We start from the raw sequence: 21,601 nt of genomic DNA on the forward strand, positions 1-21,601 counted from the left end.
AGGCACAGAGACGTGAAGTGACTTGCCCCAGGTCACGCTGCCTCTGAACCCTATCTCTTCTCCCCAAATTACTCCCGACGCCTCCGGGGAGCCTTCTGAGGTTAACCTGTCCTCCGCTCACCCCCAAAGCCGAGGGCCGAGCCGGCTCACGGCGACCGAAACACGGTTGGGATAAACTCTCCCGACGCGTCCCCGCACCGCCTCATTAACCGAACGACCGAGGGTATTTACTGAGCGCCGTCTGGGAGCACGGGACTCTTCTGGAAGTACAGTAGAATCCGGAACTACCCATCTAGCGGGGATGATGGCCGGGAAAATGATCTACAGCGAGGAGGAAGGAGGAAATGAGAATAGATAAATAACCAGTTCCGTGTGGACAGGGACATCGTGGGGTCACATACGCTTCTCCGGCACGGAAGGGCCGGGCGACAGGTGGAGATGAGGCCCGGGAGATGAAAACGGTTAGTTATCGTACTCGTCAAGCGCTCACCGTGTGCCCAGCGCTGCTCTTAGCGCTGGGGCGGATTCGAGCTGATCACGTTGGACGCAGTCCCCGTCCCCCGTGGGGCTCACGCTTAAGGGTCAGAGGTCATGGGTTCCAATCCCGGCTCCGCAGCCGTGGGACCTGGGGCAAGTCGCTTCCCTTCTCCGGGCCTCAGTTCCCTCATCCGTCAAATGGGGATGAAGACCGGGAGCCCTACGTGGGGCAACCTGATGACCTTGTATCTCCCCCAGCGCTTGGAACGGCGCTCGGCCCGGAGCGGGCGCGTAACAGATACCAACGTCCTTGCGATTATTAATCCCCATTTCACAGAAGGGGTCACGGAGGCCCAGAGAAGTGAAGTGACTCGCCCCAGGTCACCCAGCAGACACCTGGCGGAGGCGGGACTAGAACCCAGGTCCCTCTGACCCCCCGGGGCCCTGCCTCTACCCGCTGGGCCCCGCTGCTTCTCGCCTCCCCTTCCTCCTCGTCCTCCTCCTCTCCCAACCTGGGCGACCCGATTTCCGAGGCGGAGCCCGAAGGGTCCCGGTTCGGCGGGCTCCCCTCCCTTGGCGGGTTCGGGGCCGGGAGAGGGAAAGGGTTAAGGCCGGGGGGGTGGGGGTGGGGGGGGGGTCCAGCCTATGGCAGGGAGACACACCTGTGCAGGGGCGGGGCCAGGTGAGGAGGAAGGAGGAGGAAGGAGGAGGAGGAGGAAGGAAGGAGGAGATCCGGGGCCCCCGATGGGCCCCTCGCGGGTTTTGGGGGGTGCGGTGTGGGGCGGGCGGCCAGGTAAGCCGGGGGGGGGGGGGAGGAGGGAGGGAGGGGGCCGGGGGCAGCTGGCGGGGGCCCGGCCGCCTGTGGCCCCCTGCGTCTACCTGGCTCCAGGTGTGTACGTGGGGGCGAAGCCTCCAGTGGGCCCGGCTTGAGGGCCCAGCGCCTGCCTCTGCACATCACCGTCCCACCCCCCCCCGCCCTCCTACTCCTTCCCATCTTTCCTCCCCCCCCCGCCCCTCCCTTCCCTTTTCTTTTTCTCTCCCCTCTCCTCCCTTCCCCTCTACCTCCTTGCCCCGCTCTCTTCTCCCCCTTCTCTCCTCCAATTTTCTCTCCCTTCCCTCCCTTTTTCTCTCCTCTCTTCCCTCTTCTCGTTTTCTCTCCCCTCTCCTCTCCCTATTCCCCCCCCTTCTCCATCTTCCCTCTTCTCCTATTTTCTCTCCTCTCCCTCTCCTTCCCTCTTCTCCAGTTTTCTCTCCCCTCCCTCCTTTCCCTTCTCCGATTTTCTCCCCCCTTCCTCCCTTTTCTTCCCCCCTCTCCCTCCTTTCCCTTCTCCGATTTTCTCTCCCCTTCCACCCTTTTTGTCTCCCCTCTTTCCACTTTTCTCTCCCCTCCCTCCCTTTTCCTGTCCCCTCTCTTCTCCCTCCTTTTCCGTCTCCAGTTTTCTCTCCCCTTTCCAATTTTCTCTCCCCTCATTCATTCATTCGTTCAATCGTATTTATTGAGCACTTACTGTGTGCGGAGCACTGTACTGAGCGCTTGGAAAGGACAATTCGGCAACGGAGACAACGCCCCCCCGCCCTCTTCCCCTCCCCTTCCTCCTTTTCCTCTCCCTCGACGAGAAGCGGCACGGCCCAGCGGCAAGAGCCCGGGCTTGGGAGTCGGAGGACGTGGGTTCCAATCCCCCCGCCTCCACTTGTCAGCGCTGTGGCCTTAGGAAGCCACTTCACTTCTCGGGGCCTCGGTGACCTCGTTCCGTAAAACGGGGATGACGCCCGGGGGTCCCACGTGGGACGACCCGATGACCTCGTCTCTCCCTAGCGCTTGGCACACAGTCAGCGCTGGACGAAGAGCATCAGGGTTAGCGGTCTTCCCTCCCTCTCCTCTGGCCGGGGACGCCGTCAAGGGGTCGGGGCGGCGGGGCCCGCCGTTGGCCTCTCGTGTCGGCGGGGTCAGGGGTCAGGGGTGGGGGCCCCCGTCTTACCCCGCCGTGTTGGGGTGCCCCTGTCCGAGTCTCTAATACTGCCGGGTAACGACGGAGGCCCCTTCCCAGTGGCTGCACCCTGACGTCCATCGCCCCGGAGGACTGGCCAGGCCGCCCGATGGCCTGGAGGGAGAGGGCTCCGTCTGGATTCATTCGGTCCTACTGGGCGCCTGCCGGGTGCAGAGCGCCGTACTAGGCGCTTGGGACCGTGCGACGCACCGACAGCGCCAGTCCCACAGCGAGGTCGGAGCGTGGCCCGTCCACCCGGCTGGTCCTGGGGCCGTCTTCCAGCGCAGTGCCGGGTGGTGTGGCCTCGAGGCTCCTAACACTGTCTGGTAAAGATGGCTCCAGGCTCAGTGATGGACACCCCCCTCCTACCCCGGGCCTAGGGACCTCTGACCTCGCACCCATACCAGACAGACTCCAGTCCTGTACCGAGCGCTCGGCCTCGCTCCTTTGGCAGGTAAGACGGGCTCCCCGCCCTCCGGGATGCAGTGGGGGGGTGTCTTAAACGGCAGCGAATTGGTGTCTTCACTCACTCTCCGTCACGGGGATCACCCGGGTGTGTACGTCTGTCGGTCGTATTTGAGCGCTTACTGTGCCCGGAGCACTGTACTAGGCGCTTGGAGAGCGCAACGTAAAGGACGCATCCCCTGCCCACGACGAGCTGACGGTCTCGAGGGGGAGGCAGGCATAGATCTAAGTGACAGGTATGTACCTAAGCGCTGTGGGGACTGGATAATTCCTGTTCATTTTTGGCAGTCGCCCCCCCGTCGCATTCCAACCCCCCAACGGGAGAGGTGACATTTTCCCATTTCACAGTTGAGGAAGCTGAAGTCCAAGGTCCCGCAGCTGGCCAAAGGGGCCCTTGCCTTTCTCTGGAGCCACGTCAAGTGTGTGGTGGGAAGGGGGGGACGGACGGAGGACTTGATCATCTGACCCGCACGGAGCATCATGTGTGGGTGGGCTCTCGGCCCTTGCCCTGCCCTCCACTCCCCCAGCCTCAGTTTCCCTGGCAGAGCCTGGCCCAGATGCCCGCGGGGGGATAGGAGCTGTGAGATCCCCGTTGTCCCCCGCCGTATGGACGCAAAAGCGTTTACTGCGTAATAAAAATTTATTGATAACCGTGGGCTGCCGCCTCCTGTCCCCGGGGAGGAGAGGAAGGAGGGAGGCGGCCGGCACAGCAGAGAAATCACAGGTGGTCCTGAGCCCCCGCCTCCTCCATTGGGGGAGTGGGGTGCAGGACGGCACTTCATTCGTCCCGTGTGTGTGTGTGTGTGTGTGTGTGTGTTGGGGGGGGGGTGATGGGGAGGGCGCGCCGGGGGAGTCACGTGATGCTGGTGCGGCCCCCCGGGCCCCTCTGCGGGTTGGGCGGGGGGCACCGAGGACCGGCAACTCCCGAGACGCCGTTCTCTCGCACTCACTTCTTGCCCTTGACCAGGAGGCTGTCGCTGTGGGGAGACAGGCGGCCCATTCAGTCGTATCTGAGCGCTTACTCCTCGGCAGAGCGCTCTACTGACCCACTTCTCCCCTTCCCTCCACCGCCTGACGCTTGGGGCCTTCGTCGCTCGTCTTTCAAGTGTCTTCTCCTTGTATGGTTTAGTCCTGTTTCAAGACTCTCACCTTAACGTTACTTCCCAATGCTCTGTCCCCAATAAGTACTTAATAAATACCCTTACTACTGCCCACTCCCATCCACCCGGTCCGTGTGGTAGCACTGTTTCGGGGAGCGCTGTCAGGGGAGCCCGAGGGCCAGGGATGGCGGAATGGCGGTTTCAAGGTCCGGTTGAGCTTACCTTCCCCTGGAGGGCGGCGGAGGTGTCGGAAGGAGGGGTGGGGGAGAGAGAAAACCCATTTTAGCATTCCCGCGGGCGGCACGGGGAGCCCACCCGGCTGTGCCCCCCGCCCTCCCCGCCCCGCCGGGGGGTAGGGCGACAGCAGGCCCCGCTCACCGGGTGAAACTCTCGTCCTGTAGGTTCAGCACGAGGTTATCGGCCGTCAGGTAGACTCGGTTCTGTGACGTGGCGATCTGGAGTCGGGTGGGGAGGTGTGAGTCAAGAGGGGCTGGGACCCGGCCCCCACCCCGGCCCCTCCCCGGGCCGCCCCCGGCCTCACCGTTTTGGAGATGTTCTGCGCAGCCCGGATCTTGCGCAGTTTGATGTAGCCGGGGTTCTTGCCCAGGGCCTCCCCGAGGTGGCGGGTCGGGTCAAGGAAAGCCGCGGTCCAGACCGGGACCACCCCCCCGATGGCCGTCAGACCCAAGCGTGTGCTCACTCCGGCCCGGATCCCCCCCCCGGCCCGGCCCGGCCCCCTGTGGGCCCTCCCGCGGGCGGCTGCCGAGGCTCGGGAGCAGCCGCGGTGCGGAGGAGGCCGGTCCTGCTTTCGATCTGGCCTTACGGCGGGGCCCGGCGGCTGGCGCGGCTCCCGCCAAGATTTCAGATCCCCCCCGCCCCCCCGGGGGGCCGGAGGGCACAGGGCAGAGAGCTCCGGGGTCGTATTCGCCTTGGTCTCATCATGCGGCCGGAGGAGGGCGAGGGCCGGTGGGGGCCTTGGGGACGGTGGGGGCGGTCCCCGCCCCCCGGGGGACGTCACCCGCGGGAGGATATCATCTTGGCGGCCTCGGCCTCCCCCTCGGCCTGCACGATCTTCTGCCGCTGCTCCTGCTTGGCCTTCTCCACCAGGAACTGAGCGCGCTGGGCCTCTTGCTGGGCTGGGGGCGGAGACTCGGGGTCGGGCCGGCCGGCCCCGGAGGCCGCCCTCCCCCTCCCGCCCCGGCTCCCCCCCCGCCAGACCGACCCACTTGCTTGGCCTCCACGGCGGCCGTGTACTCGCGGCTGAAGCTGAGCTCGGTGATGGCCACGTCGTCCAGGATGAGGCTGAAGTCCTTGGCTCGCTCCGTCAGCTCCCGCCGGATCAGCAAGGACACCTGCGGTGTTGGAGGGGGTGGGGGGTGCAGATGCAGCAGCCGGCGGGGGGCAGGGGAGCCCCCGGCACCCCCTCCTGCCCTCCCCGGGGCACTGACTGCGGCCCCGGGGAGCTGGGGAGCTGGCCCTGTGCGTGTCGGGGAGGAGGTAGGTCGGCAGCCTGGGGGAATGAGCTGAGCCTCCGCGTGACCTCGGGCAATTCAATTAACCTTCCTGGCCCCATTTCCTCCCCTGGCAAATAGGGACAAGAGAAACAGAGCACGGCCCTTCTCAGTCAGAAGGGCCTGGGTTCTAATCGGGGCTTTACCCCTGTCTGCCGCGTGACCTTGGGCAATCCCTTCGCCTCCCTCCGCCCCAGTTCCCTCAGCTGTAAAAACGGGGATGGAGACCGTGTCCAACCCTATTTACTTGTTCAGAACAGTTCAGCGCCTGGCACGTGATAAGCGCCTAACAGATGCCACGGTCATTACCGTTACTATTAACACGCTCGCTCTCCTAGACTCCCGGCCCCATGCGGGACAGGGACCGTCTCACCGGACTCCCTTGTACTGGGGACAACGGTCCCTGTCCCACACGGGGCTCAAGGTCTCAACCCCCCCGTTTCACAGATGAGGGAACTGAGAAACCTCTCCAAGGTCACAGAGCAGACAGGCGGCAGGGTGGGGATTAGGACCCAGGTTCTCCCGACGCCCAGGCTCCACCCACCAGGCCACGCGGTTCCTCCGGTACGGAGCAAAGCGTTCGAGAGATGTCCTCGACGGACGATTAGGCGGCACGAGGGTCCGGGGGGGATGACGGGGTGGTGGGCCCGGGGCGGGTGAGGTCCCTCTCCCCGCCCCGAACTCAGACCTGGGCCCGCTGAGTGATGAGCTGGGAGGCGTTGAACTTGGCCACGACGCTCTTGAGCACCTCGTTGACGATGGAGGGCAGAACCCGCTCCTCGTAGTCCAGCCCCAGACGCTGGTACATGCTGGGCAGCTCCAGGGCGTTGGGCCGCGACAGGACCCGCAGGGAGATGTTCACCATCTGCAGATCTGGAGGGGATCGACACGCTCAGGGCCGGTCGGCCAGGCCGGACAACCCTATCTAGCGAGCGCCGTACTGCGTACTGCTCTTTGCCTCAGTCCCCTCATCTGTAAAATGGGGAAGAGGACCGTGAGCCTCACGTGGGACAACTGGATTAACCCGTCTCCACCCCGGCGCTCAGAACAGTGCTCGGCACATAGTAAGCGTTTAACAAATACCAACATTATTATTATAAGCGCTTACTGAGAGCTCATCTCCTCCAAGAGGCCTTCCCAGCCTGAACCACCCGCCCCTTCCTTCTGCTCTTCCCCCTCCCCTCGGCACTGTGCTCACTTGTATATATGATTTATTACCCTATTTATTTTATTAACGAGGTGTATATCTCCTTGATTCTATTCATCTTGACGATGCTGTCTTGTTTTTGTTTTGCTCTCTTTTGCTCTGCTGTCTCCCCCCTTGAGACCGAGAGCCCGTCGTTGGGCGGGGATGGTCTCGATCTGTTGCCGAATTGTCCATTCCAAACGCTTAGTCCAGTGCTCTGCACATACTAAGCGCCCAATAGATACTACTGAATGATTTATAAAGCGCTGTGGGGCCGGGAGGGGGGATGGAAGAAAGGGAGCGGGGCCAGGCTGCTGCCCGGCCCTGCCTTGGGTCGGGGGGCTTCACCCCCCGGTCAAGTGCAATGACTGAGCGCTTCCCGGGTGCAGGGCACTGTGCTAAGCGCCCGGCAGAGCCCGATGGACAGTAAAAAGGCATCCCCCCCCCGCCCACCGCCAGCCCACGGGCCCCTGCTCACCTTTGGAGCCGGTCGGGGAGGAGATCTTGCGTGGCCGAGCGCGGATGTCATAGATGATGGGGTACTGGAACCAGGGGATCCTGGTGGGGAGGGGGAGGGTGGGGTGATGGGGGTCCCCTCCCCCACTCCACCCTCCCCCCACGCTGGGGGGGGGTCGTCGTCGCCCCTCCCCCCCCCCCCGCGAGGTTACCTGAAATGCAGCCCCTCGGCCAGGATGGTGTCCTGCTGCACGCCCCCGATGCGGTTGAAGAAGATGGCCCGCTGCCCGCCCTCCACTGCAGACACAGGTAGGTCGGGGTCAAAGGTAATAATACTAATAATGCCGGTATTTGTTAAGCGCTTACTATGTGCAGAGCACTGTTCTAAGCGCCGGGGTGGATACAGGGTAATCAAGTTGTCCCACGTGAGGCTCACAGTCTTATTGCCCACTTTCCAGATGAGGTCACTGAGGCCCAGGGAAGTGAAGAGACTTGCCCACGGTCCCCCAGCTGACAAGGGGCAGAGCCGGGATTCGAACCCATGACCTCTGAATAAGAATGTTGGTATTTGTTAAGCCCTTACTATGTGCAGAGCAACAGTTCTAAGCACTGGGGGAGGTACTGGGTCATCAGGTTGTCCCACGTGAGGCTCACAGTTTTCATCACCATTTGATAGAGAAGGGAACTGAGGCACAGAGAATAATAATAATGTCGGTACGTTAAGCGCTTACTACGTGCAGAGCACTGTTCTAAGCGCTGGGGGGGATACAAGGTCATCAGGTGGTCCCACGTGGGGCTCACAGTTTCACCCCCATTTGACAGAGGAGGGAACTGAGGCCCAGAGAATCATTATAATAATGTTGGTATTTGTTAAGCGCTTACTACGTACAGAGCACTGTTCTAAGCGCTGGGGGGATACAAGGTGGTCCCCCGTGGGGCTCCCAGTCTTCCTCCCCATTTGACAGAGGAGGAAACTGAGGCCCAGAGAAGTGAAGGGCCTCATCCCCAGCTGCCAGGGGGCAGAGGCGGGATTCGAACCCGTGACCTCGGACTCCCCAGCCGGGCTCTTGCCCCTGAGTTCTCGGGGGGGGGGGGACGACGACACGCAGCGCGGCTCGGTGGCAAGAGCCCGGGCTGGGGAGCCCGAGGTCACGGGTTCGAATGGCGCCCCGGCCCCTTGTCAGCCGGGGGACCGAACCGAGTCGCTTCACTTCTCAGTGACCTCGTCTGCGAAATGGGGATGCAGAGGGCGTCGCGCGGGCCCGCCTGATGACCCTGGATCTCCCCCAGCAGCGCTCCGCACCGAGGAAGCGCCGTGCAAATAGCAGCGTTATGGGGGGAAGGGAGGGGGGCAGTCAAAGGTCGAGGCTGACCTGTGAAGACGGACTCCCGGACGCCGTAGGCCAGGGCTCCCGCCCCCAGCAGCAGCTTCAGCCCCGTGCCCAGGCCCCGGGGCCCCGCCGGCAGCCGCCCCGCCAGGTCCTTCAGGTTCTGGGCCATCGACGCGCTGCGGGACGGGACGGGACGGGACGGGACGGGACGGGACCGGGAGGGGGAGAGGTCGGGGAGAGGTCACGGCGAGGTCACGGAGAGGTCACCCCCCCGCCCCCCGGCCCGCCCCGACCCGCGCGCCCCACACCTCTCCCCACGAGGCCGCCCCTCCAAACGGCTGCAGGAGAAAGGGCAGCGGAAGCCTCCCACGTGACCGGAAGCCCCCCCCCTCCCCGCCGCCGCTTCCGGGCCGGCGCGGGGTCCAGACCGAAATACTCCATAACTCCCGTTTAGAGTAGACCTACTATTTCTTTAGAGTAGACGGCGAGGAGCGGGGTGATGGTCCGCACGGGGGGAAGGCGGGCGCCGGGGCGGCTTCCGGTCGGGGCAGGGCGACTTCCGGTGGAGGTCGGGGCAGGGCGGCTTCCGGCGGGGCCCGAGTCGGGGCAGGGCGACTTCCGGTGGCAAGATGGCGGCGGGCGGGGGGCCGGAGGCGTGCGGCGGCGGCGGGCGCGGGGACGGGCCGCCCCCGAAGCGGCCCTGCTTGGGCGCCGGCAGCAGGGCCGCCGGACGCAGGCTCGTGGTGGTGTTGGAGGGGGCCAGTCTGGAGACCGTCAAGGTACCGGGGGGAGGGGAGGGGAGGGGAGGGAAAGGGAGGGGAGGGAAAGGGAGGGGAGGAGCCCGGGACCAGCCCCGCGCGTGCCCCCACGTGCATTCATTCATTCATTCATTCGCTCACTCATTCATTCATTCATTCATTCATTCATTCATCGACTGAGGCCCTTGACCACCATCAGCCCCGCGGTGGCGTCCGGGAACCGCCTCCTAGGCGCCCGACGCCGTCCTGAGCGCCGGGAAGTCGCCGCCGAGAAGCAGCGTGGCTCAGCCGGGCTCGGGAGGCGCACGTCGTGGGTTCGAATCCCGCCCCCTGCCCCTTGGCCTCCGTGGGGCTGGGGGCAGGTCACTTCTCTGGGCCTCCGTCACCTCATCTGCAAAATGGGGATTCGCTCTCAGGCTCACGTGGGGCCAGCCGGTGACCCTGGATCTCCCCCGGCGCTTAGAACAGCGCTCTGCGCCTAGTAAGCGCTTGACAGATACCAACTTTATTATTGTTATCAATAACTTATGTGCCTCGGTGACCTCATCTGTAAAATGGGGATTAACTGGGAGCCTCACGTGGGACAACCCGATGACCCTGTCTCTCCCCCAGCGCTTAGAACAGTGCTCTGCGCCTAGTAAGCGCTTAACAGATACCAACATTATTATTATTATTAACTTCTGTGCCTCGGTGACCTCATCTGCAAAATGGGGATTCACTCTGAGCCTCACGTGGGACCAGCCGATGACCCTGGATCTCCCCCAGCGCTTAGAACAGCGCTCTGCGCCTAGTAAGCGCTTGACAGATACCAACTTTATTATTATTATCAATAACTTCTGTGCCTCGGTGACCTCATCTGTAAAATGGGGATTAACTGGGAGCCTCACGTGGGACAACCCGATGACCCTGTCTCTCCCCCAGCGCTTAGAACAGTGCTCTGCGCATAGTAAGCACTTAACAGATACCAACATTATTATTATTACTCCAGCGCTTAGAACAGTGCTCTGCACGTAGTAAGCGCTTCACAAATACCATCATTATTATTATCATCATCAGGTTGTCCCACGTGGGGCTCCCGGTCTCCATCCCCATTTTAATCCTAATAATGTTGGTATTTGTGAAGCGCTTACTAGGTGCAAAGCACTGTTCTAAGCGCTGGAGGGGATACAAGGTCATCAGGTTGCCCTCCCGTGGGGCTCCCAATCTCCATCCCCATTTTAATAATAATGTCGGTATTTGTGAAGCGCTTATCAGGTGCCGAGCACTGTTCTAAGCGCTGGGGTGATACGAGGTCATCAGGTTGCCCCCCCCCGTGGGGCTCCCGATCTTCATCCCCATTTTCCAGATGAGGTCACTGAGGCCCAGAGAAGTGAAGTGACTGGCCCAAAGTCACACAGCTGACAGGTGGCGGAGCTGGGATTCGAACTCGTGACCTCTGACTCCCAAGCCCGGGCTCTTGCCACAGAGCCACACTGCTTCTCTAATTTATTTATTAATAATTCATAATATTGATGGTATTTCCTAAGCGCTTACTAGGTGCAGAGCACTGTTCTAAGCGCCGTGGGGGGGGGATACAAGGTGATGAGGTTGACCCACGCGAGGCTCCCAGTCTTCATCCCCATTTTACAGATGAGGTCACTGAGGCCCAGAGAAATGAAGTGACCTACCCATGGCCCCAAAACAGACAAGTGGTGGAGCGGGGATTAGAGCTCGTGGCCTTCTGGCTCCCAGGCCGGGATCCGGCCACCTAGTCTCTGGGCCTCAGTTTCCCCGCCTGGGCAGTGGGGAAGAGCGTTCTCGTCTTCCACTAATAGTCACAGCCGATGGTCTTTTTCGAGCGATTTACTCGGGGCAGGGTACTGTAGTAAGCGTTTGGGAGAGGACATTATAACAGAGGCAGTAAACACATTTCCTGCCCACAGGGAGCTTATAGTGTAGAGGGGGGGATACAGACATTCATTTCCCCCCCTAAACTGTGAGCTCGTTGTGGGTTGTTATATTGTCCTCTCCCAAGGACTTAGTACAGTGCTCTGCACACAGTAAGCGCTCAATAAATATGACCGAATGAATAATATAATAAGTTACGGATAAGAATGTAAATGCTGGGGGACTATAAAGTGCTTGAAGTTCAATCAGGGGTATTTATTGAGTGCTTATTATGTGCAGTGCACTGTAGTAAATGCCTGGGAGAGTAGAATTAGCAGATAATTGTCCCAAACAAGCTTATAGTCTGTTATAAAGTCTAATTACTAAATTGAGGTGCGTGTTAAATGCCTACTAAGTGCTAAGTACTGTACTGAGTGCTGGGGTAATCAGGCTGGATGCTGTCCCTGCCTCCTAAGGGGTTCCCAGTCTAAGTAGGAGGAGGATTGGATCCCCATTTTGTAGATGAGAAAACGGAGGCACAGAGAAGCGACTTGCCCAAGGCCGCAAACCGACAAGAGGCGGTGATGAGAGTAGAACCCAGGACCTCCGAGGTTAAGACGGGTTCGTTGCTGGGAACGTGTCCCGGGACGGTTAAAATCCTGTCCGGATTCAGGGGACGATGGCACCTGGCCGCCATCACGGACTTGACCCTCTCCCGTCCCGCCAGTCGATCGGTCAGTCACCGTACGGAGCGCTCACTGCGTGCGGAGCACTGTACTGAGCGCTCGAGTACGGTCCGACCGAGGCGGCGGACCCGGTCCCCTGCCCACAGCAGGCTTGCATTCCGCATCGTCGCTGTAACTCATCTGCCGGCCGTCGTCCTGGCCCTCACCCTCGAACGGGGGGTGGGGGGAGCCCGCGGAGTCGGGCCGGGGGAGGCCAGTTGGGGTTCACAGATGATGTAGACTCCCCCAACCGCAGGTGGGGAAGACGTTCGAGCTGCTCAACTGCGACAAGCACAAGTCGGTGCTGCTGAAGGCCGGGCGGGACCCGGGCGACGTGAGGCCCGACATCACCCACCAGGTACGGGGCGACGGGCCCGCGGCCCCGGGAGGGGAGGCTCTGGGGACGGAAGGCCGCGCGGGGCCCCCCGACACTCGCGTCCTCCGTGTCCCCCGCCCCCACCCCAGAGCCTGCTGATGCTGATGGACAGCCCCCTCAACCGGGCGGGCCTGCTCCAGGTCTACATCCACACCCGGAAGAACGTCCTGATCGAAGTGAACCCCCAGACGCGCATCCCCCGCACCTTCGACCGCTTCTGCGGCCTCATGGGTGAGGCGGGGGCTCCGGCTCCGGCCCCCCGGGGCGGGTGGCGTCGCTCCGGCCTCAGGGCGAGGTCGGGCGAGGGACGGGGCGCCGCCCGGCGTTACCGGGGCGGGGGCGTCTCCCGGGGCCCCCACAGGTGACGGCTGACCCTCTCCCCCCAGTTCAGCTCCTGCACAAACTCAGCGTCCGCGCGGCTGACGGCCCCCAGAAGCTGCTGAAGGTGAGGGATGGGGGCCGGGGGGGGGGGGGGGGGGGGTCCGTGGCGAAGGCCCCCTCCCCTCACGCCCGCCGTCGGCCGCAGGTGATCAAGAACCCCGTGTCGGACCATTTCCCCCCGGGCTGCGTCAAGGTGGGCACCAGCTTCTCCGTCCCCACGGTCAGCGACGCCCGGCGCCTGGCGCCCGCCGCCGACCCCATCGTCTTCGTCGTGGGGGCCTTTGCCCACGGAGCGGTGAGTGGCCGCGCTCGTGGGGGGTGGGGTGGGGGGCCGGGGGCCCGCCGGCGGCCCCGCTGAGCCCCCGTCGCTCTTCCGGCCCCCAGCTGGACGTGGATTACACGGAGAAGACCGTCTCCCTCAGCAACTACCCCCTGTCGGCGGCCCTGACTTGTGCCAAGCTAACCACGGCCTTCGAGGAGGCCTGGGGCGTCGTCTGACCGCGGGCCCCCCGGGCCCAGCCGACCGCGGCCTTCGGGGGGGGGCCCGGGACCGCCGGGCGCCGCCGGCTTCCTCCGTGGGACTCCGGGGCTGGGGGGCCCCGCACGGGACGGGCCCCACCTCCGCTGCTCATTAAACCTCGCTCTGACCCGAGGCGCCCGCAGCCCTGCCCGCGTCGGGGGGGGCGGGGAGGGGGCGGCGGAAGGAAGGGGCCGGGAGCCCTGGGGGTGAAAAACGGACCGCACGGGTGATTTTATCCGATACAATTCCAAGGTAGAAAAACGGCCCGGGGGGAGCCCGGCCCGCCCGCACCCCCCCGCGTCGGGGTCGGGGGCCGAGGGAGGGGCCTCCCCTCGGGGGCGGGACGCAGATAAGGCAACGTGCGGGGCGGCGAGCGGGACGGAGTGGGCCCCTCGCCCCCGATTTGGCCCCGGACAGGCACGGGCGGGCGCGGGCACCCCGGCCTTCCGCCTGTCCTCCCCGCGGCCCCGGGGCCCCCCGTGGGAGACGGAGGGTGGGGCCGGGCCCCCTCCCCGTCCGCCGCTCCGGCTCGCCCGGCCTCCCCGCGGCGGGGCGGCTCACTCCGCCTTTTTTAACTTCTCTTTCCTCGGCACCATGACCTTGTGCACCCGCGGCAGCAGGAAGAGCAGGCTGAAGAAAAACACGTGGCCCATGAAGTACACGGACTTGTAGACCTGCCGGGGGAGACGGGAGTCAGGAGCCGGGGGAGGGGGGCGAGGGGCTTCGTGTCGGGCCGCGCCCCGCCCCCTCCCCGCCCGTTGCCCCGTCCCCCTCACCTGGAACCACTTGTCCCACGTGAAGAGGCAGAAGGCCGTCATGGAGTAGCCCATGAAGACCCAGTGCACGGTCTGCTGGGCAAGGTAGAAGAAGGGCTTCAGGAGTGTGACGTCGGCCAAGGCGCTGAGGAAGGGGCTCTCCCGGATCAGCTGGGTGGCCTGGGGGGAGGACGGGGAGGGGAGAGGCTGCGGCCGGAGCCCCGGGGCCGCGGCCCCCGCCCCCCGGCCGGCCCGCCCGCGGCTACCTGCCGCTCCACGATGATGATGAGGAACTCCAGCTGGAAGCAGACCAGGTAGCCCGAGTGGAGGCCGTGCCACAGGGCCAAGAAGAGCAGCGTGATCCCCTGGGACAGGAGCTTGTTGCCCAGGAACTTGAGCCTCTTGAAGATGTACCTGGGGCCGGGATGGGGACGGGGCGCCCGGGTCACCCACCGCTTCTTCCCGCCCCCGAGGCGCCGCAAGTGGCCGCCGCCGCCGCCGGCCCTCCCTCACGGGACTGGGGGTCTGGGCACCGCCCCCCGGCTTACCAGGCCACCCAGCTGTTGGTGTTGATGTTGAAGGAGGCGATGGTGCCATTGAAGAGGGGCGTCGTCTCGAACAGCCAGACCTTCATGTTGGCGCAGGCGTCCCACCGGGGCCGGCCCTGGGCGTCACGCCCGTTGTAGCCCAGCCCGCTGAGGATGCACACTCCTTCCTGGTGGGAGGCGAGGGGCTCGCTGGGCGCGTCCGGCCGGGCCCGGACCCGCCCCCGCCCCGCCGCCACTCACCGAGACCAGCCAGCAGGTGACGTATTTGTAGAGCACGAACTTGCCCCAGACCATCATGTACACGCAGCGGAACCAGAAGGGACGGCTCTGGCCGGAGAGGAGGAGACCCCCGCCCGGGACCGAGTCAGGTCGCCCTTCCGCCCCGTCCCGGGCCTCGCCCCCCTCTGCCCCGACGGGGTCGCCCGCCCCTCCCGCGGCGCCGAGCCCGACCGGCCCCCGCGGGGGCACTCACGGCGTAGTCGGCGGTCAGCAGGTAGTCGTCGGTGATGTAGGGGCTGAAGAGCGTGTAGCCTACCAGGTAGAAGAGGCCCAGGCCCAGTCGCCGCAGGGCCGGCCCCACGCTGCGGGAGAGCCCGGGCGGGGGTCAGAGGGGGCGGCCGTCCCCGGGGGGGGAGGCCGCCCGTCCGCCCGTGTCCGGGGCTACCTGTTGGGCTTCTTGCCGGGGTCGTCGGTCATCTCGCCGCGCACCAGCTTCATGTAGTTGTTCATGGAGAACTGGGGCCCCACGAGGAAGGCCCCGTAGAAGTAGGAGAAGCCGGCCACCTCCAGGAGGCTGGGCACCCCGCGCAGGGCCTGGTCCCGCTGCTCCGCCGACAGGGCTCGCTGCGCAGGGGGGACGGGGCGGGGGGCTCGGGCACGGTCCGCCAACCCGGCCCTCACCTCCTCACCCGCCGCCCGGCCCCAGCCGGCCCCCTCCCCGCCGGCCCGCCCCCCCCGGGGGCGGGCCGTGCCCTCGCCGGGGCCTACCTGATCCTTCCCTCCGTCGTAGTAGTCGATGGCCAGACCTGGGGGGGGGCGGGGAGAGCGGCTCGGTCACGCGCCCGGGCCCGGGGGCCACCGGCCGGAGGGACGGACGGGCGTCCGCACTCACCGATCAGCTTGAGCGTCAGGACGCAGTGGGGCATCGTCCACTTGATGTCGTATTGGTCGGTGGCGGTGTAGTAGTAGCCGGCCAGCAGGTAGGCCTGGGGACCGCGGAGGGGGCGGGTTGACGGGTCCCGACGTCGCCCGCCCCGGACCCGCCCCGGGATCCCCTCCTCCATCGCGGGGCGGGGGGGGGGGACTGAGGCCCACTCACCATCTGGAAACAGAAGGTGGTGAGGACGGCGGTGACGGTCCGGCCCATGAGGCGCAGGATGAGGAACTGCAGCCCGATGCATAACAGCGAGTGGTACAGCTGAGTCCCTGCGGCGGGCGGAGGGAGGGAGCGGCCCGTCACGGCCGGCCGGGGCCCGCCCCGGTCCCCTCGGGCCGCGCCCTCCGTCCCCGCCCGCTCACCGAAGTTGAAGTAGGCGATGGAGATGCCCGAGAAGACGTGGAAGAGGTGGGTGAGGTAGCAGTCCTTGTAGAAGAGGAAGTGGCGATGATACAAGGCCAGGGGGTAGCCTGGGAGGGAGGGAGGGGAGAAAGCGGGGAGGAGAGTGAGGGCCCAGGGCCGGCCCGGGCCACGGAGGGGTGGCCGCACCCCAGCCTCGGGACATCCGGGCGTCTCGCTCGCTCTGGGGCCGGGACGGCCCAGTGGCCTCAGCCCGCCGCGAGGCCTTCGCCGCCCGGACCACGGGGCACCGGCCCGTCGGCCGCCCCCCGTGAGCCACTCCGGCCGGGGACTCTGCGGGTCACCCGGGACCCCCGGGAGTTGGGAGGGGGCGCCCGGTGAGAGGCGGGAGCCGGAGGACGATCTGGTTCTGGAATGTCCGTTATCTGGTTCGATCGGACTCTCCCAAGCGTTCAGTCCAGTGCTCTGCGCTCGGTAAATACGATCGAGTGACTGGTCCAAAGCTCCCGCCACGCCCGGGCGTCCGCCTCCCGCCTCCCTCCACCGCGTACATTCCTTCGGGGAGGCGGCGGCCGGGGTTTTGAGCTTCCTCACGCCAATCCTTCCTCTTCCTCGGCTGGCCTTACTCACCTTACGCGGCTTTGATGGGCGCCTGCCGAGGCCTCGAGGGCAGAGAACGATCACCCCCGGGGCAGAGGGCGGGGAACCCTGCCCAGGGCTTCCCATCGTCTGTCCCCCGACCCCCTAGGCCGTCCGACTGTGCGTTTCTGAACACCACCGGCCGCCTCCTGCAGAGCGGGACGGCCCGGGTGGACGATGCCCGGCCCGGGGTCTCGTCTCCGGGGCCCGACCTGCCGCCGTGCGGCCTGGGGCGAGTCCCTCGACCCCTCTGGGCCTCGGCTTCCTCCCCTGGGAAACGGGGGGGAAAGTGGGGAGGCCTGCCGGCCTCGCCCTTCCTCACGGGGAAATCGTGGGAAGGGGACGGGATGATGATTGTGCCGGCGCCTCGAAAACAAAAGCCCGCTCCAAACCCGGTGCCGCCCGTCGGGATGGCGAGACGGGAGAGCCGGTGGGGGGCTTGGGCGGTTGGGTTGGCGCCCGAGAGCCGGGCCGCAGGAGCGGCGGTGTCCGCGGGAGAGCTCCCTGCCGGACCGGGGGGATCCTCGGCCCCCCCCGAGCCCCATCTGCCGCCCGGCGTGGCGGATAGGGCCCGGGCTTGAGAATCGGACGGTCCTGGGTTCCGATCCCTGCTCCGCCACGTCGTTTTTTGTGGCCTTGGGTGAGTCACTTCCCGTCTCCGGGCCTCAGTGACCTCATCTGGAAAATGGGGACGAAGACCGTGAGCCCCACGTGAGTCAGGGACCGCGTCCAACCTGATTAACTTGTATAACAATAATGGTGTCTCTTCAGCGCTTACGACGTGCCGAGCACCGTCCTAAGCGCTGGGAGCGACCCGGTTGTCCCCCGTGGGACTCCCGGTCTTCATCCCAGTGGAGAGAGCACGGGCTTTGGAGTCAGAGGTCATGGGTTCGAATCCCCTCTCTGCCACTTGTCAGCTGTGTGACTGTGGGCAAGTCACTTAACTTCTCTGTGCCTCAGTTACCTCATCTGTAAAATGGGGGATTAAGACTGAGCCCCACGTGGGACAACCCGATTCCCCTGTGTCAACCCCAGCGCTTAGAACAGTGCTCTGCACATAGTAAGCGCTTAGAAAATACCAACATTATTATCCCCATTTTTCAGATGAGGTCACTGAGGCCCAGAGAAGTGACCTGCCCAAAGTCACCCAGTTGACAAGGGGCGGAGCCGGGATCGGAAGCGAGGATCTCCGACTCCCAACCCCGGGCTCCTCCCCCCCGAGCCACGCTGCTTCTCTACCCAGTGCTTGGCACATAGTAAGCGCCTAACAAGTCCATCAACACTAATGGTGATCACGGACGCCTGGAGGGAGGGAGAAGAGGCGGCCCGCGGTGGCACCGTCCGGCCAGTCCCCGCACTTCCCCGTCACCGGCCCCGTCCTCCGGACCGGGAGACCGACGCTAGCGATCCAATTAGCGACCGGAAACGGACGCCACGGGAGCCAAAGGCTAACGTGGGCACAGGCTCAACCAGAAAAGGGAGCCCCGACACCCAGGGGACGGCGGGCGCCGCGCCGAGGAACGTCGCGCCACCCGTGAAGCGCCGGCCTACGCGCCCGGTACCGTACGCAGCGCCGGGGTAGATACCGGATCGAACGTACAAGCGGCGAGACCCGGGGCCGAGAACCCTCGTTGCTCCTCTGGGCCTCGGTCACCTCGTCCGCGAAACGGGGATCGGGACGGCGGGTCGGGGACCGCGTCCGACCCGATCGCCCTGCGTCTTCCCGGGGCTCGGTACAGAGTAAGCGCCTAAAGAACACCACGATTATCCTTCTCGCGATCGGGGACCGTGTCCGACCCGATCGCCTCGTGTCTACCCCAGCGCTTGGCGCCACGGGGTAGACACCTCGATGACGATCATTCTCTCCATCGGGTCGGGCCCGGCACCCGTCTCACACGAGGGCGTTCCCCGTGCGAGCGGGCGACCCAAGTCCTCCCGAAGCCGATCCGAACCCTCGGACGGACGCGGCCGACCTCGACCCTTCGCCCGGGGCGGAGGTGACCGAAGATAACCGCCCGCCCGGCGGGGCGGGGCCCGACCCAGAAAGTCCTCGGAGCAAACCGACGACCCAGATCGTATCTCACCGTCAGGGCGGAGGGTAAGAGGCGCGGCGACGTGGAGCCGGGCCCCGGGACACGCGGGGAGATGGACAGATCGCGAGGCCCAGATAGAAGTGACATGTCAGGAGGGAAGGAAACCGACCGGAGAGGGGGCGGATAAAAACAGCCCGATTCGGGCTGCCCGCTACCGGTTTGGGGAGAGGGAGGGTGCAGAAGAGGGGGTGTGGGCGGGTAGGGAGAGGCTACCTAACCTGGCCTGGTGGAAAGAGATACCCGATCTGGCCTGGTGCAAAGGGCCTGGACTCGGTGGAAAGGGCTACTTAACCCGGCCTGGTGGGAAAAGAGGCTGGGCCCGGTGGAAAGGGCTTGGGCCCGGTGGAAAGGGCTACTTAACCCGGCCTGGTGGAAAGAGCCTGGGCCTGGTGGAAAGGGCTACCTACCGTGGCCCGCTGCAAAGGACCTGAGCCCGGTGGAAAGGGCTCCCTAGTCTGGGCCCGGTGCAAAGGGCCTGAACCTGGTGCAAAGGGCGACCTAACCCGGGCCTGGTGCAAAGGACCCGAGCCCGGTGGAAAGGGCTCCCTAGTCTGGGGCTGGTGGCAAGATGCCGGGCCTGGTGGAGAGGGGCTACCTGACCTGGGCCTGGTGCAAAGGACCCGAACCCGGTGCAAGGGACCTGCTTCTGGTGGAAAGGGCTACCTAACCCGGGCCTGCTGCAAAGGACCCGAGCCCGGTGGAAAGGGCTCCCTAGTCTGGGCCCGGTGGCAAGATCCGGGGCCTGCGAGTCAGGAGACCCGAGTTCCAGTCCTCCCCCGCCCCCCCCCCGGCCACCTGCCTGCTGCGTGACCTTGTGCGAGCCGCCCAACTTTTGGGGCCCCTCCTTCCCCCGCCGCCCCTCCCCCTTGGAAGGCGGCCGGTGGGGAGGGGGGGCGCCCGGGCGCTCAGTACAGTCCCGGGGGGGGGGGAGGGAGGGGGAAAAGGGGGGGGGTCCTCACCGAGGAAGATGGAGAGGATGAGCCGCAGCGCCTGCTCCGACGCCCCCAGGGCCGCGGCCAGCGGCCCCAGCCCGAAGCCCCGCTCCCCCACTGTCATGGCCGCGGCGACCCCCCCCCCCGGCGCCCCTCCTCCCCCTTCTCCCCTCCCCCTCCCTCCGCAGGGAGCGCGCGCCCCGAATGCCGCCCGGGCCCGCGCGCCCGACCCTTCTCCCCTCCCCCGCCCCTCCCCCCGCGCCCCCATTGGCTCCCGCCGCGCGGCCGGAAGGGGCGCGCCCATTGGCGGACCGCCGGGCCCGGCCGCGGCGCCATTGGACGGCGGGGCGGGGCCGCGGACGCCCATTGGCCGCGGCCGGAGCAGGCGAGGGGCGGGGCGGGGGGGGGGCGGGGCGGCCCCCGCCCGAGCCGGGGTTACTGCGGGTCGGTCGCGCGCCGGGGTTACTGGGCCACCGCTGGGGGAGCGCCGCCTGGCGGCCGGTCGGGACGGGTGCCGAGCGCGGCGGGACGGACGAGCCCATCGGGGCCCGGACAATAAGATTAATAATAACAATAATAATCATGGTATTTCTGAAGCGTTGACTGTGGGACAAGCGCTGTTCGAAGCGCCGGGAGACACACAAGCTGATCGGGCCCAGAGGAGAATAAGCATAATAATGATGATGGTATTTCTGAAGCGCCTACTATGGGCCCAGCACTGTTCTAAGCGCTGGGAGTTGATCGGGTTGTCCGTGGGACTCCCAGTCTTCCTGCCAAATTGTCCATTCCAAGCGCTTAGTCCAGTGTTCCGCACATAGTAGGCGCTCAATAAATGCTATTGAATGAATGAACGAATCCCCCTTTGGCAGAGGAGGGCACCGAGGCCCAGGGAATAATAATAATAATGATGATGGTATTTCTGAAGCACCTACTATGGGCCAAGCACTGTTCTAAGCGCTAGGAGTTGATCGGGTTGTCCGTGGGACTCCCAGTCTTCCTGCCAAATTGTCCATTCCAAGCGCTTAGTCCAGTGTTCCGCACATAGTAGGCGCTCAATAAATGCTATTGAATGAATGAACGAATCCCCCTTTGGCAGAGGAGGGCACCGAGGCCCAGGGAATAATAATAATAATGATGATGGTATTTCTGAAGCACCTACTATGGGCCAAGCACTGTTCTAAGCGCTAGGAGTTGATCGGGTTGTCCGTGGGACTCCCAGTCTTCCTGCCAAATTGTCCATTCCAAGCGCTTAGTCCAGTGTTCCGCACATAGTAGGCGCTCAATAAATGCTATTGAATGAATGAACGAATCCCCCTTTGGCAGAGGAGGGCACCGAGGCCCAGGGAATAATAATAATAATGATGATGATGATGGTATTTGTGAAGCGCTTACTATGGGCCAAGCACTGTTCTAAGCGCTGGGGGAGAGACAGGGTCATCGGGTTGTCCCCCGTGGGGCTCCCGGTCTTCGTCTCCCTTTGACAGAGGAGGTCACCGAGGCACAGAGAATAATCATAATGATGGTATTTGTTCAGCACTCACTAAGTGCCAAACACTGTTCTAAGCGCTGGGAGAGATATAAGCTCATCAGATTGTCCCCCGTGGGGCTCCCGGTCTTCATCCCCCTTTGACGGAGGAGGTCACTGAGGCCCAGAGAATAATAATAATAATAGTGATGGTATTTGTGAAGCGCTTACTATGGGCCAAGCACTGTTCTAAGCGCTGGGGGAGAGACAGGGTCATCGAGTTGTCCCCCGTGGGGCTCCCAGTTTTCATCCCCATTTGACAGAGGAGGGCACTGAGGCCCAGAGAAGTGAAGTGACCTGCCCCAAGTGACCCAGCTGACCGGTGGCGGAGGCAGGATTGGAACCCACGACCTCCGACTCCCAAGCCCGGGCTCTTGCCACTGAGCCCCGCTGCTTCCCGAGGGCTGAAGCGGGAAGGGGAGCGGCCTGGGTTCGAATCCCGCCCGTCTGGTC

General features: G+C 64.7%; 3 protein-coding genes and 1 non-coding gene across 5 annotated transcripts; 1 reads left to right on the plus strand and 3 right to left on the minus strand.

Annotated features, from left to right (window-relative positions):
* Positions 1 to 3,551: 3,551 nt before the first annotated feature.
* Positions 3,552 to 9,060, minus strand: PHB2 (prohibitin 2). Of its 2 annotated transcripts, none has more exons than XM_029054556.1 (11): positions 8,980 to 9,060; positions 8,557 to 8,690; positions 7,396 to 7,480; positions 7,206 to 7,285; positions 6,230 to 6,414; positions 5,253 to 5,382; positions 5,063 to 5,166; positions 4,572 to 4,649; positions 4,409 to 4,485; positions 4,253 to 4,258; positions 3,552 to 3,907 (listed from the first exon to the last, which is right to left on the minus strand). In XM_029054556.1, exons 2-11 carry the CDS (start codon positions 8,681 to 8,683, stop codon positions 3,877 to 3,879), a joined length of 903 nt encoding a protein of 300 aa, XP_028910389.1. In that variant the 5' UTR covers positions 8,684 to 8,690; positions 8,980 to 9,060; the 3' UTR covers positions 3,552 to 3,876. The 2 variants fall into 2 exon arrangements, with proteins under 2 accessions (XP_028910389.1, XP_028910388.1); XM_029054555.2 differs by lacking the exon at positions 8,980 to 9,060 and adding an exon at positions 8,823 to 8,895.
* On the minus strand, positions 4,707 to 4,976 carry LOC114807853. Its single transcript, XR_003755892.1, has one exon. It is a non-coding gene; the product is annotated as a small nucleolar RNA U89 (small nucleolar RNA).
* An 83-nt stretch (positions 9,061 to 9,143) lies between the features above and the next one.
* On the plus strand, positions 9,144 to 13,272 carry EMG1 (EMG1 N1-specific pseudouridine methyltransferase). Its single transcript, XM_029054172.2, has 6 exons — positions 9,144 to 9,293; positions 12,120 to 12,221; positions 12,329 to 12,470; positions 12,626 to 12,684; positions 12,766 to 12,915; positions 13,005 to 13,272. The coding sequence occupies exons 1-6, from the start codon at positions 9,144 to 9,146 to the stop codon at positions 13,116 to 13,118; spliced, it is 717 nt and encodes a 238-aa protein (XP_028910005.1). The 3' UTR covers positions 13,119 to 13,272.
* Positions 13,273 to 13,344: 72 nt separating this feature from the next.
* LPCAT3 (lysophosphatidylcholine acyltransferase 3) lies at positions 13,345 to 19,763 on the minus strand. The gene is made up of 12 exons (XM_029054509.2): positions 19,651 to 19,763; positions 15,962 to 16,069; positions 15,762 to 15,868; positions 15,555 to 15,648; positions 15,431 to 15,468; positions 15,108 to 15,286; positions 14,916 to 15,024; positions 14,684 to 14,770; positions 14,444 to 14,610; positions 14,162 to 14,309; positions 13,917 to 14,075; positions 13,345 to 13,814 (listed from the first exon to the last, which is right to left on the minus strand). Exons 1-12 carry the CDS (start codon positions 19,745 to 19,747, stop codon positions 13,698 to 13,700), a joined length of 1,410 nt encoding a protein of 469 aa, XP_028910342.1. The 5' UTR covers positions 19,748 to 19,763; the 3' UTR covers positions 13,345 to 13,697.
* Positions 19,764 to 21,601: the final 1,838 nt, after the last annotated feature.

The sequence above is a fragment of the Ornithorhynchus anatinus genome, chromosome X4 (assembly GCF_004115215.2).
Source record: "Ornithorhynchus anatinus isolate Pmale09 chromosome X4, mOrnAna1.pri.v4, whole genome shotgun sequence".
In the NCBI taxonomy this organism is placed as follows: Eukaryota; Metazoa; Chordata; class Mammalia; order Monotremata; family Ornithorhynchidae; genus Ornithorhynchus; species Ornithorhynchus anatinus.

Excerpts from the sequence above, each read along its gene's own strand:
- LPCAT3 (XM_029054509.2), bottom strand. The coding sequence starts at position 19,747 with ATGACAGTGGGGGAGCGGGGCTTCGGGCTGGGGCCGCTGGCCGCGGCC. Across the intron at positions 16,070-19,650 it reads CATCCTCTCCATCTTCCTCG|GCTACCCCCTGGCCTTGTAT; the intron begins GTGAGGACCCCC and ends CCTCCCTCCCAG. Across the intron at positions 15,649-15,761 it reads CCACCTTCTGTTTCCAGATG|GCCTACCTGCTGGCCGGCTA; the intron begins GTGAGTGGGCCT and ends CGCGGTCCCCAG.
- EMG1 (XM_029054172.2), top strand. The coding sequence starts at position 9,144 with ATGGCGGCGGGCGGGGGGCCGGAGGCGTGCGGCGGCGGCGGGCGCGGG. Across the intron at positions 9,294-12,119 it reads CCAGTCTGGAGACCGTCAAG|GTGGGGAAGACGTTCGAGCT; the intron begins GTACCGGGGGGA and ends CCCCAACCGCAG. Across the intron at positions 12,222-12,328 it reads GGCCCGACATCACCCACCAG|AGCCTGCTGATGCTGATGGA; the intron begins GTACGGGGCGAC and ends CCCCCACCCCAG.
- PHB2 (XM_029054556.1), bottom strand. The coding sequence starts at position 8,683 with ATGGCCCAGAACCTGAAGGACCTGGCGGGGCGGCTGCCGGCGGGGCCC. Across the intron at positions 7,481-8,556 it reads CCGGGAGTCCGTCTTCACAG|TGGAGGGCGGGCAGCGGGCC; the intron begins GTCAGCCTCGAC and ends CTGTGTCTGCAG. Across the intron at positions 5,167-5,252 it reads CGTGGAGGCCAAGCAAGTGG|CCCAGCAAGAGGCCCAGCGC; the intron begins GTCGGTCTGGCG and ends CTCCGCCCCCAG.